At 38.5% G+C, this 17,321-nt stretch overlaps 1 protein-coding gene across 9 annotated transcripts in view; it reads left to right on the forward strand.

Moving 5' to 3' along the window:
• The window catches only part of KCNMA1 (potassium calcium-activated channel subfamily M alpha 1), a 410,790-nt gene that overhangs the window by 280,276 nt on the left and 113,193 nt on the right, over window positions 1-17,321 (forward strand). For 6 of the 9 annotated variants that reach the window (XM_030568831.1, XM_030568832.1, XM_030568833.1 and 3 more), the window contains one exon: window positions 3,278-3,451. The exons of the other annotated variants lie outside the window; for them this stretch is intronic. In XM_030568831.1, coding sequence (XP_030424691.1) covers window positions 3,278-3,451 — 174 coding nt within the window. The remainder of the gene's footprint in view (window positions 1-3,277; window positions 3,452-17,321) is intronic. 9 annotated transcript variants of the gene reach the window in all.

A 17,321-nucleotide genomic window follows, 5' to 3' on the forward strand; every position in this document is an offset into this window, starting at 1 on the left:
ACGTTTTGACAGGGCTTGGGAGACTTTGTGATCAGCAAATGAGGTGTTGCCAGAGTGCTAGACACTCAGCTTTTTCCTCTAAAGTAAAAAAGAAGCATGTCGATCTGTTTCAAAAACTGCAACAAAAACATTTGTGCCAATTTTAAAATTATAAAATAAATGAAACCTGAGATTTTAAGTCTAAAATGTTGATAGTTTTGGAAACGTTTTTTTCCAAATAGCTTAAAAATCTTGCCTTAGTTTCCTGCTCTTATCAAATAGTTTGTGTCAGTGGAATAGCTACATTTTGATTAATTAGAAGAAACCGAATTTCACTGGCTTGAATTCAGATACATAGGAACACCCTCTGGGTTTGGTTTTGCTTTGTTTTGGGGGTGGGAGGGTATGCCAAGAAGAGGGAGCTGCCATTCCCTTCTATCCATTTGTTTTTCAAGAACCTAAAATAGGAAATTAAGTTGTTCTATGTTCTGTTTTTATTTTCACCAGAACTGCAAATAACAGTTCCATTCTGCATCCTGATCATTTCTACAAGGGTATGGTAGAGAATGATTGGATTTTTATGCAGCTGCTACAGGTATCATATGAATTTAGCATCCATCCAAAAGGCTGTACAAAAAGAGCCCCTTATCCCCTGCTGATTACCATTTTTTATTAATATTTATGGAGGTTTAACAGGAAACAGTATGTGTGTGGCTGAACCATCTGTAATCATTTCTGTCTTGTCTTTGATCTTCTCACTAATCATCCCTACTAATATTCCATGTTATAATTTAAATTTATTTCAATATTGTATTTGGTATGAATGTAAAATGACTGTGTAACAGGAATGAAGAGTTACAGCATGTTTTCTTTACAAAATGTATTGCTTTAATATGTGATTGCTTATATACTGGTTTAAACTCTTATAGCAAGTCTTTTTTGTTACATTTATTGCCAGGTTAAAGCCTGTTTCTTGCATGTTAACAATGTGAAATATCAAAAAAATGATGCATGGTCTCCAGAACAACCAATAATAATAGTTAAAAACAGTCCCTGAAAGGTGTGGGTTTTAAGATGTACCTGACAAACTTTCCCTTATTGAATAGAAGGATTTAATTTGTCCACATCATTGGTTTAAGTCTGATTAAAATGGTTCCAAAAGTTTTCCTTCCCATCCTTCCCTGCCCTTAACAATGATTTTTTTTATTTTAATAAATGTGTCATAGTTTATTATTTTCTGTTGACAAAATATGGCTATAAGTAGCTGAAAACCAGGGACTGTTACTAACCAACAACATAGTACTACAGAATTTTCAGATACTGTTTCGCTACAGCATTTGATTAGAAAAAAAAACCTTCAAAACAGCTGTATTTTAAACTCAAAACGAGTCTTTCTTTTTCCCTCACCTAGTATTAGTTTCTGGCAAGTACCCTTTATCTTTTCTCTGTGAAACTCCACATGTTGTTAGAGTGAAAAATAAAATAATAAAATAAAAAGAAGTGTAATGGAAACATCTAATCAGTTTATGAGCAAATGTCTCACCTACTTTGTCCCCAACTTTTAGTTTTAAAAGTACATGCTGGGGAGAATTAGGAGAGGGAAACATGGATGAACCAAATGCTGTTTTGAATTTTCTGTGTTGTCTAAATTTGTATGCATCAAAAGCTACAGTGGAACCCTTTGTACTAAAAGCCAAGCTCTGGGGAATGATGTACCATGCACTGAACGGGCCTGATGCTGCATGATGACTTTCTGAACAGCTGCAAGATAACTTGACTAAGATGCTAAAAGAACATACCACTAGAAATGCAATTAACATTTTAGAGGAATGGAGTCACTGCTGAAGAGATCTCACTCATTCATCTCCCTCAGTGCCTGTTTTCCACAATCATAACGTTACCCTTGCTTGACAAATGTACTGTATGGCAAGTCACAAAGGTCTTAGAACAGGACTTGACCCATTTGAGAGAGATAAATCCCTCTTTCCTGGTGACTGTAGCATTCAAAAATGGCAAAACTGAGGGGAAATAATTTAAATAACACCACCATTGTCACATAAAAAAGACTTCCTAATGGAAGCTGCAAGCCACAGAAACTTTACCTTTTTGGCTACTTTTATATTTGAAGGTTTTGCTTTTGACTCTCAATGTTCTGTTTAAGTGGCAGTATAACTAAGCCAGTTCATGCTAAGGCATTACCAACAATGAAGGTTCAGTGCAACATCTGAAACTATTTTCAAGTGGCATTTATTTTCATCTTCAGATTAAAATTGTGAATAAGATAAAATTGGGCAATGATACTTTAGAGTTATTTTTAAATTAAATGTGTTACATTTATAGCAAATACACATTGGAAATAGTATCACTCTTTTGGGTTCATTGCTTAAAAGATACAAATGGATTTTGCTGATGCTAGCACATCTTTTTGAATTGGTTTCTAAGTAAGCATTTATTTATTTGCTTTCTGGATTGACATCTGAAGACAGTTGTGATGTTCAATCACAGTTCCACTTGGAGCAGAAAATATGCCGATGATTGGTTCAGCATGTTCCAATGGACCAATGTTCTGTGTGCTTTTGATGATGCCTTATTTGTGAATTGACTTCAATGTCAAGCATATTTGCCATTATTAGCTGAATCTCTCATGTGAACAAATTTTGGTATTCTGTCGAGAGTCAATTTCAGTTCCTGAAGGCATAATGTAAAGTCACTAAATCTTTCAGGAAGTTTTGTGAAGACGTCTTGTAACTCTCCAATAACATGTGATTTAATGCAATGAAGAAACTTCTCAGGCACTGTTTTATACTGAGAAATTATTAGCACTTTTGAGAGGCTCTCTGTCTGTTTTTTTAAAAATAACTTTGATGTTTGCCACAAGCAATGTAGGTCCAAATTATATGATTGATCAACATCTTTAAATTTTTCTCTCTCTTTTTGGCCCAGCAGTGTTAATTGTGCCAGGGGGGAAAAAAATGTTCTTAGGATTTTCTGTTTTTACTTTTGTTCTTTTTTAATCCAAAAATCTGATTGTAATTAGCAATTCTTCCCTATGTCTGTGGTCACCCTATAAGACTTAGGGAGAATATAAAGAGTCATTTATCTTTTCCCTACTTTTGATGTGCAGCCAAACTGTTATCAATAATCACATTGCATTTTTTCCCTGGGTCAAGACTGTTAAACATAAACTAAGGCCTGTATTAAATCCCTTAAGTTACCTTCCAGCTGCCTTGTTATATATATATAACCTTGCCATTAACCTGCTGCTCTTCCTCTCCTCCCATCCAACATATGGTTATAGCCAAGATGTCCATCTACAAGAGAATGAAACTGGCATGTTGTTTTGATTGCGGACGCTCTGAGCGTGACTGCTCTTGCATGTCAGGCAGTGTACATAGTAACATGGACACCCTTGAGAGAGCCTTCCCACTTTCTTCTGTCTCTGTTAATGATTGCTCCACCAGTTTACGTGCCTGTAAGTTTTAACACCAACACATGCTGTTTCATGTCTGTGGTTTCTGTGGTATCATCCCTGTCTTGTGTCGTACATTGTAGTTCTGTGAGTTTTACTGGGCTGATGCTTTTTTTCAGAATTAGTTTTAATATAGCTCTATATTTATGTATGATGTGGTCTGGGGTTTTTTAATACCAACATTTAATTTATTCATTAATTTGCTTAATGTGCTTCTTAAATAGTGCGTCTTTGCGGCAGCATGTGGGACCTTAATAGTGCAGCTTGGTGATGTTTTTGTTTATATTTCATGCATACAGTATAAATTGTCATTAATTACACAGTAAAGTAAATGCCTTATTAATGGTTGGGGGCAGGGAGTCTGTCTAAATCTGTGACTACAAACTGGTTTAAAAAAAATCTATAAATTCAGTGGGCAGTTGTGATAGCAGTGTGGTTGAATGGCATACAGTAGGCAGTGGAAGTCTCCAAAACAGAATACAATTTGTAGCTGAAGTTGGGGTGGTTTTTGTTTTTTTTTCCCATCAGCCTTGCCTTTTATAACCCTTCATTTGCTGTAAGGAAGGAAGTCCTCATTCAAGATGGACATCCCAGAAGGCTTAGTAGAGATGGATGTACCCAGTGTAGAGCTATTTCATCACAAGCTGCTCTTTAATAAGTCTACCCTGACACAAGCTCCTGTCATGTAGTCCATGGCAAAGTACCCCTGAATAGAGGAGGAGCATGTCAGTCTTTAAAAATGCACCTGTAGCAGGTGACAGTGATTAGCACCTATCATGAACAAACCACAAATGCTCTTCTGAAGACATAGAGCAAAGAGGGGGGAGCAATGCAAGTGATTATTAACTACATTATTGGGATCCTGAGCACACCTTTTCCTTCAGTGATTTGTCAGCAGTCAAGGAAAATTATTAATGACAATAACTGCCACCCTGTTCAAACATCCGTAACAGGCAAAACTATGTCTCAGGCAGGGATTGTTTTCTTTCTCCCTATCCAAATGGATGGGCAAAATCAGAGTGATCTGGTAGGAAAGATATAGTTTTAATCAGGAAGAGCAATCACCTGATATGTATGGCATGGCACAAAGGAACTCCACCAAGTGCTGAGTACAATGGGATTAGTGGATGTTGCTTCCAGTAGCTTTTTGATACAACATAAATACAGTGTTTAGTCACACCTGCTGAATGCCTTGGCTCCGGCTATTTTGGTCTATGATCCATTGATCCAGAAAGGCAGATTCTTGGCACATAATCATAAAAGCCTTGTCATTTGAAGTTTTATCTAGTGGGGTTTCTTGGTGATGCAAACCCTCTCTTTGTACCAGTGTGTAGGTATAAGCACTCTGAGGATACATCTATACTGCACATCACTGTCAGCCATATGTGGGCTACATGCCACAGTGAAACAGAGGCTGTGTCCACATTGCAGTGTGTAGCTACACATGTCAGTGAAAGGCCCTGGCATGGGAGATGCAGCAGAGAAAGGCTCCAGCAGCTCCCTGTGGCAGGGAAAGGCTCTGGCAGTGGGGTACCACTGGAGCCCTTGGTGGCTGTTTTCCCCCTTTCCCATCGCCGCCCTCCTCCCTGCCGGAGCCTTTCCCCACTGCTAGAGTCTTTCCCTGCAATGGGGAAAGACTTGAGCAGTAGGGAGGCAGCAGGACACTACACTGTTCAAAAGCAGTATAGATGGGGGAGGTGCTGCTTGGGCATGTAGAGAGCTATGTAGGGTGTGTACCCTAAGGCTTTAGGCATGTCTTTACTCAACTCGCCCAAGCAGTGTCTCACCATCTACACTGCTATTTATACACATACTGGGGGAATTTGACCTGTATGTACTCTACATACTGCCGTAAGGAGTATGAAGCATAGCTGTTGTGTCTTTCTTTTTCTAAGTATCAAGGTAGCTGTGTTAGTCTGTATCCACAGAAACAACAAGGAGTCCAGTGGCACCTTAAAGGCTTACAGGTTTATTTGGGCATAAGCTTTCATGGGTAAAAAACTTTACTTTTTCCAGTTAGTCATCTCTAATGCATCATCTTCAATGGATGACAATTTCCACTAGTAATTCCTTTGCTGTATACTAAGAGGTTGCACTCTTTACTGAGCCCTGTGTCACTACTGTGTACAGTAAAACTAACTTCCCTGTGCTTAGAACAGTGAATGAGAATCTTCCAGTACTGAGAGTTACTGCAGACGCATTTACTTACATAATCTTTTAGTCTCTGCAACACAGCACACAATATTTTTTACATTAATGCAGCCTCATGCAAAGAGATTATGTGGTTGAGTCCTGGCACTGCTGTTAACAGCAAACAGACAGCACTAAATGAATACGTCCCCTACAAATGGGTGACATTTCTACCATTAGTATCATCTGGCAAGCAAAGAGAAACTCTAATTTGAAGAGTTAGTGTAGCTTTCCAGTTCACTTAAGGCTGTAGAGGGGAAAAACCCTGGTTTTGATTTCATTGCCTATTCAACCAAAAACATCCTGTGTATGATATCATTGCCCTCAACAGCACCACTTTTGGAAACATGTTAGACCCACATTGCATTCTGAAATCTAAAGGATATTGACAGCTTTAGGGATTTTTAGAATCCTCTGTTTCATCGGTCTTTTCCCCCCTGTCGTCACTCCGTCAAATCAAGAGATCTCATTCTTCCCCGTGTGAGACCACTCACCTTTGACCATTAATAATAAGTAAGAAAAATCAATATCAATTCAAGCCCTTAACAAACCAGCATAGGCCTTTCTTTTGTATATATACATACACACACACAAAATTCCACTGGCAGGGCTTCAATAGAAATCACCATGTTTTCTTTGCTGTGCAGAGGGGTCAGATGATGCCCATCTTGACAGAGCTAGTTAACTCAAAGAATGGTGGTGAGAGTCAGCTTTTCATTAAATATGAGCAGATGTGAAATTTAGAGTGTTTGACAATTAGAAATGGCAGCAGCAGGGCCCTGGAATCAAAGTGAGGTCAGATTGGTAGATCAGATTACCTCTCTTACATTCTTTAGTTGTTCAGAAAATCATTTTGAATTAGTGTCAGTGAAGCCATGATGAGTTTTGCCCTTTGTCTTTTATGCTAGAACTGTATTGTTTCCCAAGACACTCATTAAAGGTCATTATACTATTACAGGGCTTGCTTTGGTCATGGTTCCCCTGTTGAGCTGGTGTGCTTCTAAGATTGCTTAATGTGTTTTTCATTTTTATTTTATTTTATTTATATTTTATTTTTAAAAGCAGGCTTTCCATTTTCAAGATAAATAAAATCAGAGACCATTGTCTGTCATGTCTTCAAACAGTGAATAATGGTTATGAGAATTAACCATGTTTATAGGAATCTGGTGCTAAGTAGAAGCTTATGGCTGTATCAGGTTACATATTCATTGATCTACATAGAGTTTTATGTGCTAATTGTATGCCCCTGTAGAGGAAGTGGAGTTTACAGTATATATTGCACTGTAAGTGAAAGAGATTATTTCTTTGTTTATTTACTAGACTGAATTTTACTGAACTTTCAGTTTATGAAAATCACATTTTGATTAGCTATAAATACACTAAAATCTCTTTTGGCATTGGTGGCAACCATCTAAAAGGAAAGGTGTTTTTTTTGTAAATGTAGGGAGATATAAGGTGAGCAGCAGTTTTTTGTTTGTTTTTTGTGTTTTAGCTGCATTTTGTAGGTAGACACAATACACAGCAATTCAGTGTTGCTTCCAGATCTTGCTTTGGAGGTGCAGCAACACTGAGGTGAAGAGTGGCATGTGGAAACCTGGGCTAATTCAGAAGGAAGAAACCACTTTCTTGATGGAACAAGACCACAAGAGACCTGTGCTTAACAGACTGCACCACAGACTATTGGGTGATGTTCACGGAATTAGTTACTATGTACAAAGTCCTAAATGGAAGAGGAACAGGTTAACTTAAGGACCATTTCACTACCTCCAAATCACATTATGACTGATATTCCTCAGAAATTGATGGTCCAACAGTAAAGGTCTACTGCTTTGCGCTAATCTATGTAGGTTATTTTACCATGCCCATCTCCGTGGTATCTAGGCTTGCAGGTGCTCAAGGAAGGGTATTCATGGAAGTGGTTTGATACCCATGTAATTCCATTCCTCGGGAAATACACTTCAACATGCACCTGGCTATGTTTAGAAATATTTGTGTAATCACAGCAATCTTTGGCCACCATCCTGGATTGGGGACCGACAGAGAAAAGCATGGGTCTCGGCAGCTTGAACTAAAGAGGCAGGCTCTATAACTGGGGTTGTAACAGATTGACATCTTCTGTGGATCAGGCCTAAAGAGGAACACGTAACATGTATTGACCAGTGGGTTATAGTTAGAAGATACACATCTTTGCCTAGGTTTACCAAACTGATTAAACTTTGAAACCCTAGGTTCCTACCTGACTGGTTAGATTAAAAGCTCTGGGCAGTAAGAAGGAGGTGTAGTTTTTTGTTCCTCTTATTTGGAATGTTAATGATTCAGTGAGTTCTAAATGAGTGCACATATCATTGCGTGGGAGCGGCTGCTGTCTGAGGTCCAGATCCTCTGCTTTCCATGTTAAAAGGCAGGACTTGATGCCTAAAATCCATAGTTCCTAATCTGATGCCATTTCACCCATGAAACAGCCTAAGGACAGAAATACCTGCTCTTGTGGAGGGCTGGGAGCCATGCTGGCTTGTGCTTGCTGTGACATGGAGTGTGCCTCAGAAGTAGCATGGTTATTTCATTCCATAATGGCAATGGATTCCTTGCTAAACACTAATGTATACCCCCTCTGTATCATGGATAAGCTATGGTCTGAGGAGTTAGTGCTGCTCAAGGCAGCCATAACTTATGATCCAGATTTCATGTAACTTACACTGCTCTGAAGGGGAATATGCCGGATACGATGCTATTCTCCAGACTTCTTCCCCAGCTGTGTGAGCTTCACTACAGCCACAGAAGGAATAGAGGTGCATGTGCTGTTGGGGATACTAGTATTATTATTATTGTTACCCCCAAAGACACCTTTCCCCTCCACATGGCCAAGTGACCCTCTCTCTCCTCATGCTGTCTCCTCTCTGTATTGCACAAAAAAGCAGGCTGTATGCCATCAGTGTGTTGGGGAGGACGGGAATGATGGGATCTGTTGAGGGAGGAAAGATGGATTTGATTTAGATCCCGCAGGATACGCTTGTTAGGTGTTAAGCAAGTAATTATGATAAGATGGGTATGTTTTTCTAACTCAGTTTTATGAAATGGCCCAACCTCTCTGTGTTGGAGAATGTTAGTGTTAGCCTGTTCTATCCTGACATTCCTTTAATGAGACTAATATAAAAGGACAATTAAAATGAGGGCATAGTGACACAATAAAAGCTTATTAATTCAAACCCAGAAAGAAGACAAATCATGCAGTGTTTGTCACAAATATCCAACATTTATGAAGTAACCCAGTGAATCACTGTGTGGGGAGGAAATTGACTTACATAAAGCTATTTCCAAAAAAAATTATTCCTTCCTCCAGTGGGACAAATTTTTCCTTCAGTTACTATTGAAATTGATAGTTACTCTGGATCTATTCTTGTGTAACTGAGGGCCAAAATTTGTGTGATGTTTCCCCTAGATAAATCTGCAGGATTGTATTCATCTTCTTCAAAAATCCTAGAAATAATTTTAAAACATACTTATGTATGTTATAATAAGCATTCAGCTTTACCAAGGAAATAATCAATTTTAAATAACATAGTTATGGTGAAAAGTCCACCGCAATAAAAATCAAGGCACCATACAGCACAGCATCTTAAATGTAATCTTTAGTGCTACTGGATAATAAACTAAACCAATTTATTTTCATTAGCTCTATGTGCAGACTAAGCTACTGTCAACAAAGCTGATGTCACCTAAATGCCCTTTTAAGGGTACGTCTTCACTACCCGCTGTATCAGCGGTAGCAATCGATTGCTCGGGGATCGATATATCACGCCTCATCTAGACACGATATATCGATCCCTGAACACGCTTATATCGATTCCATAACTCCACTAACCCGAACGGAGTTCCAGAATCAACAGGGGGAGCCGCGGACATTGATCCCGCGCCGTGAGGACGGTGAGTAATTCGATCTTAGATACTTCGACTTCAGCTATGTTATTCACGTAACTGAAGTTGCGTATCTAAGATCAATTTTCCCCCGTAGTGTAGACCAGTCCTAAGTATACAAAACAAGACAATGGAAAGAAATAACACAAAGGGAAAATACCTATGTAGGTCCCAGTGCTGTTCTGTTCTATATAGGTTCTTATACTATGCTCCTGACTGTGGCACCTGAGTTTGTAGGTGCCGGAGGCAGGGCATTCTTGATAGTAGTCCCAGGCCCCTGGAGTTCTTGCAAACTACAAAACCAGTTTCCATGAGATGTATATTTTAGACAAATAAGACTCCCATAATTACTAGTTGGTTTTATGCTTAAGGGTTTTCTTGGGGGATGGGATGATTTCCCCCCAGCTCCATTTGTATATTTTTGTAGGCTGTCATGCAGTACTGCCTGAAGCTGCCCCGACTGATAGAGTTTTAACCATCATTCCAGAGCTGAATGTTGGAACAATGATTTTTCTGAACCAGTTCTCAGCCTTGTTGTCTGCACCTCTATCACATGCTAGACATTTGCATTTACTGCTTTTGAGCAATCCTTCCACCACTACCTCAGTATATTTCCTCCCTCACTAACTTCCTAATATATAAAGCTAGAGGTACATGCAGACATTGAAATATTTTCTTTCTGGTCACTGATCCAGTGCTTGGAATGGTATACTGGTCCTGAAATTGTATCTAACTCTGTGATGATAATGAGGCTTTTGACTTTAGAATCATACAGTCAGTCTGCCATCTTCTGCCCCTCTTCATTCACAAGATTTTAGAGGCTACTGAAAACAAAAGCTGGAGCTAAAATCTTGAATCAACATAGTCTGAAATGTTGGAGATTCGAGATATTCAATACAAAAGTCATACCAGAATTAAAGTAGGAAGTAAAAGCAGGATGGTGTTCAGAATGAAGTGATTGTGTAAGGCCTGCTTTCTCAAGGTTATGAATGTTTTGGCAGAGCAATGTGAATGCTTTAAGACAAAAGCAGTGGTTGTAAAGAATTATTTAGTATCAGTAAACAGAAGGGAAAATAATTCCAGCCCCGTATACTCTATATTGTGTGGATTTGTTTATAAGAGAGAGTGAATGCAAAAGGCAGAAAACACTGCTACTCTGAAGTTTTCGTCCCTCTTTTATGAGCAAATAGTTGCTGTCCATATGGGTGCATGTTTGAAAGAGGGATGTGAAAGAGTACATGTGAGCGAGTCTGTTGATGCACATGTACAAGAGGCTCGGCATTTGTGTGGCCTAGAGCATTCATTTCTAGTTCATGGGTTAGCTGACCTTAAAATTATCACTGGTCCCTCAGTCTAGCCGTGTTTTTCCATCACTGGACAAATCCTGGATACATACTGTATGAACTAAACCTTGTACCAGTGTGATCTTTGTTGCTTGCACACTATGTGCAGTGTGTGTGTCTGCGCATGCGCACACGGTGCTTATGTTCAGATAAAAAAGAGAATTAGAAGTTTAAAATCATATAGTGTGCTCGCTGTCTCTAAAGTTTAGCAACATAGAGTTTGGCTCTTTCACCACACCTTGCTCTCATCCATCTGTGCATAAAGGATATTAACCAATAGTTTAAATATTACTTGTTATTTTAGACTAATTACAATACAAAAAAGTAAGCTGAAACCATGTTTATCAAATATCTGACTTCCAGTACACAATCAGTGTTGGAGTCTCATAAAGATGTAAAATGAATCCTTTTTATAGGTGCATATTTTAATTTAAACCTGAGCAATGCTAAATGATTTGGCTTTCCATTAATTTGAGGATAATATGAGGATATAGATTAATAGTGATTCGTAGAAATGCAGGCACAGAAAAAAACAACAACCCAGCTGTTCCTTGTCAACCAGTAGAATAGTAAAAGCAAGACAACCTGACTAGTTGTTCTACATGACCAGAATATATGAATAATGAAACAGATGCCTTTTCAAATGAGTTTTGTGGCGCAGTGTTTACCAGTGGGCTGGTGTGAGGGTGCTCTGCCTGACTCATGATGTCTGTGCAGCAAAGAAATACATACAGTAGCTTCAACACAGGACTCAGGCACTGCTAAGTTTAGCAGCAAATCTTTTTTGAAGAGTTGAGAGCGGGGAAAAGAGACCAAGAAATCTTTTTTAATTCCTTTAGGCCTTTCCAGTGGGTAGTGTTTTTTACCAGGGTCACAGGGAAGTGACTAGTGAGGGGCTTGCCTTGATGGGGACAAGCTAGGAAAGATGCTGTCTGCATCCTGTGGAGTGAGTTTAGCAGAGGACTTTATGCAAGGTGACATGGAAATTATGTTTGCATTTTCATTTCCTGAGTGTGGCTGGTTGTCATGAAACTCACCCTGACAGTTTCTTACCACCAGGCAGCAGATTCTTCCTGTTACCTCCTTGGTGTAGGACAGATGCTAGCCAGTTAGCTCTCCATCTCTCCTGCTTCTGAGCTATCTCAAGTGACAGATGCCAGGGCCAGCTCGGTTTCCACTTGAGCATTTCTGTCATAGCCCTGCCTTGAGCCCGAATTCTGACCTTTACTATATGAAATAAAGTACTTATGAACAAGCGGAGGCTTGATCCAGAGCAGGCTTAGAGCAAATGTCAAGTCAGTCTTCTGCCTCCTTGTTCCACCTGCATTAGGAACCTAGCTTAGACCCTAGACTAGAGCGTTGAATGCCTTAGGCTTTATGGGTCTAAAGAGACATAACTTATTAACAAAGAGTTATTAAATTTTTATCAGTTTTACAACACAATGTAAATGTCTCTTATGAATCCACACTGTATTCATTATCATTTATAACGTTAATTAAGTCCAAGTTGCATTTAATTTAGTTCTAAATGTGCCTTTGGGAGGAAGCTTTTAGAAACAGCTGCAGGATTGAGAAGCACATCAATGCTGGGAAGTTCTTAGTTCCACTTTCAGGATAGGCCCTCAACTTGATTACCATTCTGTGTCTGAAACTAATTTGTTGTGATCTGATTGGGCATGGTCTTAAGTTAATATTGGACCAAAATCAGTGGAAAACTATTCCATAAAACCTTATGCTGGTCACAGAGAGACTTGATAGTGTGATCTTGCCCTCCTTTCAAATTGTCTCCAAATTCAATTGAACACTTAATCTAGAGTGACTGCATTCCTAATATATTATAATACTTTTTCACATGATGCAGCTATCATTGGTTGAGTATTTTCCTACTCTTAGGAAAGATTTGAATAATTTATTTGCATAGATTCTGAATGTTTTCAATCAAATATATAGGAAAACACATCTCTTGGCCTTGAGTCTTCCAAACTGTGCTTGAAGTGCAATGTATTATGGTCAAAATCCAGTACAGAATGCAATATGATTCAGTATAACGAACTGTAAGGGAAGCCATCTAAATCAGAATAATAAACAAACATGCATGTATTTGCTAATGTGTTCAGTATTGATCATGCTAAATGGCTCTTTATATTGTACTGACTGTGTCAAACACATATCACTACTGGAATTAAAAGCATAGATCTTTGAAGAAAATAGTTAAAAAATTATCTGTAGTTTTTAGTGCCTTTTTCAACTCTAATTGAAATACCAACCATCTTTCCTGTGAAAAAACTGCCACCAGAAATCTTAGAAAACCTTATAGCTTTTCTGAGCTTTGTCATGCAATTTCCTTTGTTTGTTCTTGTCCAAAAGATTTTGTTTGCATTAAATGTATCGCCATTTGCATTGCAATGTATATAGCATTATCTTTATTCTCTAAACTCCAGTGGTGATGTTTGTTGTCTGACATAGTTGGTACACTATGGAGAGGCATTTTGCATTACAGTAGCTATGCTGCTAGAGGAAACAATGGCAACCAGAAGCGAACGTTATCTCCTGTTAATATACCATGAGATCATTGGTCTTGCACTGTTTTTAGCAAACCATTTACAGAACAGATTAGCATTTGTCATTTATTTCTGCTTTCAGTTCCTTTTATAATTAGCCTCTTCCTTGAATAGTATGTATTTGAGGAGACATCTTCCTCGAACTTTTGATGATGATTGTAGCTGTGACATGTGAATCACAACTTAGAAATCAAGTAAAATATCAGCCTAGCTGGTAAATCCTCATGGACTACTAAAACTAAGATTATTTTATCAAATAAAAAATGCACTGCTACATTAAAAGGGATGGGTACCTCCCATCTGGGAGTAACATTCAAATTCACTCCCACAAACCTATACGTTATTGGTAAATTTATTTCTCCCCTAATTGTTTTTATTGACACTGGTATAATACCATTGGAATGATTCCTGATGTTCCCATGTGTGAGTGAGAGAAAGATCAGGCTCATTCGATGTGAACTGGTGAGAATATTAATGGAAGTGGTAAAAAGTGTCAATTGCACTCATTTGGCATACAAAGATTAAACTTACGTCCTTAGAGGGCAGAAGGGTGGGGCGAGGTGTACATCAATGCAGAGCAGGATATATTTTGTTGGCTTCCACATCCAGTTAATATTTTGAAATGTGTGAAATAATTCCCAGGATTGTCAAAGGGCCTTGTAATAATTGTGGAATTTACACAAGCTAGTGGAATTGGTGTTGTATCCATTCTATCAATTTGTCCTACTAAAAACTGTCCAAATAAAACCTCTGTACAAGCACAAAAGAAGGTATAGTCCCTGCCCTGAAAAGCTTACAATCAAGGAACTGACTATTAACAATGTTTTACAGGAATCTAAGTATTGTGTACACATTTACTTTAATATCTGCTAGCAAAAAACCAGTGATACCTTCTGTATTATAAAATCCAAAGATTGCCTCTTTGGTATCAAATGCTATCTTTGGCCCTGCACTTAATGTCTTCTCACTTCGACTGTAAAGAGAGAGCGAATCAACAAGTTTTCCACTGTTCGGAAAATAGCAGACTTGTGCTAAATCCACATTTTATTTGATTTTATGTTTTTGGGTGCAGGATGTTTTTGAGTATTTCACAGAGAATTGTTCATCCTATTATGTAATTTCAAATTATTTTTTATTTAAACTGACTGGTTATTGTTGCACTGGCACATGAATTTTTGCTTGATTTTTGATGCAAAAGCCAACTCTGTGCAAATGTGAACCTATTTTTGCTTTTTAAAAGGCCTGATTTTGCTCAAAAACTATTCCTTGAAAATGGGCCCATTTGGCTCCAAATATTTGCATGCCAAAGAAAAAGTTTCTTTGGAAATATGTAATCTTTACATTTTAGGCATTTAATTACAAATACTTTGTACTACTCTAGTCAGTAGTACTTCTGGCTGTGGTAACAGGATGTGCCTTATTGTTTCCCTCATTCAGTTTAAGTAGTCTGTCTCTCTGGGGACAGATACAAAGTTGATAAGCACAATATAAAATTTTACATAGAATAGAATAGTCTAATCACATCCACTCTACAATACCCTTCCTGGTAATTCACCATTGCCCTGCACTTTGTGTGGCAAACCTTTTACACTGCTTTGAACTGGTGTAAATGACTACAAAAGGTGAAGGGCAAAGGTGAATCAAGCCCAAGGTCTAAAATGCATTTGCTTGGTCTTATATGATTCCATATTTCTTTACCTGCTGTCACTGTGACATTCTATATGATGAAATATTATTATTCTTATGACTAACTGGCACTGGCCCCTTCAGCATGTATTTATCAGTCCTGTGCATCCATGATTTACCATCCCTGATCCAAAATACATCTGCAATCCTTAGCTTATTCCCTTAGCTGGGCTACACATAAATTTGCTGCTTTCCTTAAGAGGATATCACTTTAATTCTTGCATAAGATCTCTCCCCTGCCCCAATCCCCACACAGTCTTTATTACAGTATCTTCTTAAGAACATAAGAACGGCCGTACTGGGTCAGACCAAAGGTCCATCTAGCCCAGTATCTGTCTACCGACAGTGGCCAATGCCAGGTGTCCCAGAGAGAGTGAAGCTAACAGGCAATGATCAAGTGATCTCTCTCCTGCCATCCATCTCCATCCTCTGATGAACAGAGGCTAGGGACACCATTTTTTACCATTCCTGGCTAATAGCCATTTATGGACTTAGCCACCATGAATTTATCAAGTTCCCTTTTAAACATTTGTTATAGTCCTAGCCTTCACAACCTCCTCAGGTAAGGAGTTCCACAAGTTGACTGTGCGCTGTGTGAAGAAGAACTTCCTTTTATTTGTTTTAAACCTGCTACCTATTAATTTCATTTGGTGACCCCTAGTTCTTGTATTATGGGAATAAATAAATAACTTTTCCTTATCCACTTTCTCAGCATCACTCATTATTTTATATATCTCTATCATATCCCCCCTTAGTCTCCTCTTTTCCAAGCTGAAGAGGCCTAGCCTCTTTAATCTTTCCTCATATGGGACCCTCTCCAAGCCCCTAATCATTTTAGTTGCCCTTTTCTGAACCTTTTCTAGTGCTAGAATATCTTTTATGAGGTGAGGAGACAACATCTGTACACAGTATTCGAGATGTGGGAGTACCATGGATTTATATAAGGGCAATAATATATTCTCAGTCTTATTCTCTATCCCCTTTTTAATGATTCCGAACATCTTGTTTGCTTTTTTGACTGCCTCTGCACAGTGTGTGGACATCTTCAGAGAACTATCCACGATGATGCCAAGATCTTTTTCCTGACTCATTGTAGCTAAATTAGCCCCCATCATATTGTGTGTATAGTTGGGGTTATTTTTTCCCATGTGCATTACTTTACATTTATCAACATTAAATTTCATTTGCCATTTTGTTGCCCAATCACTTAGTTTTGTGAGATCTTTTTGAAGGTCTTCATAATCTGCTTTGGTCTTAACTATCTTGAGTAGTGTAGTATCCTCTGCAAACTTTGCTACCTCACTGTTTACCCCTTTCTCCAGATCATTTATGAATAAATTGAATAGGATTGGTCCTAGGACTGACCCTTGGGGAACACCACTAGTTACCCCTCTCCATTCTGAGAATTTACCATTAATTCCTACCCTTTGTTCCCTGTCTTTTAGCCAGTTCTAAATCCATGAAAGGACCTCCCCTTTTATCCCATGACAGCTTAATTTACGTAAGAGCTTTTGGTGAGGGACCTTGTCAAAGGCTTTCTGGAAATCTAAGTACACTATGTCCACTGGATCCCCCTTGTCCGCATGTTTGCTAACCCCTTCAAAGAACTCTAATAGATTAGTAAGACATGATTTCCTTTTATAGAAACCATGTTGACTATTGCTCAATAGTTTGTTTTTCTATGTGTCTGACAATTTTATTCTTAACTATTGTTTTGACTAATTTGCCCGGTACCGATGTTAGACTTACTGGTCTGTAATTGCTGGGATCACCTCTAGAGCCCTTTTTAAATATTGGCGTTACATTAGCTAATTTCCAGTCATTGGGTACCGAAGCCTATTTAAAGGACAGGTTACAAACAGGTTCTTTGGTTCTCAATTATTTTTACTCCGCGAGTGCTTCCAGTTATCACCACCTCATACTGCCCTCTTCTTCTCCCCTTGTATTTTGGCTTTCCTGTCCAGCAGAACCATCACTGAAGAGATGAAGCATACCAATTTCTAGCCCGGATAGCATAGCACTAAATTGTCACCTATGGTTGCAGATCCCTGCCTGTGGTATAGATAATCAGCATATCAAGTCATTCCACTCATTATAGTGGTATATCACCTTCAGATTTGTCTTGCTAGGGTGTACTGTTATGACTTTTCCAGTTGTAATCCCAAGCACATTCTCTCC

This window comes from Gopherus evgoodei, chromosome 7, assembly GCF_007399415.2.
Source record: "Gopherus evgoodei ecotype Sinaloan lineage chromosome 7, rGopEvg1_v1.p, whole genome shotgun sequence".
In the NCBI taxonomy this organism is placed as follows: domain Eukaryota; kingdom Metazoa; phylum Chordata; order Testudines; family Testudinidae; genus Gopherus; species Gopherus evgoodei.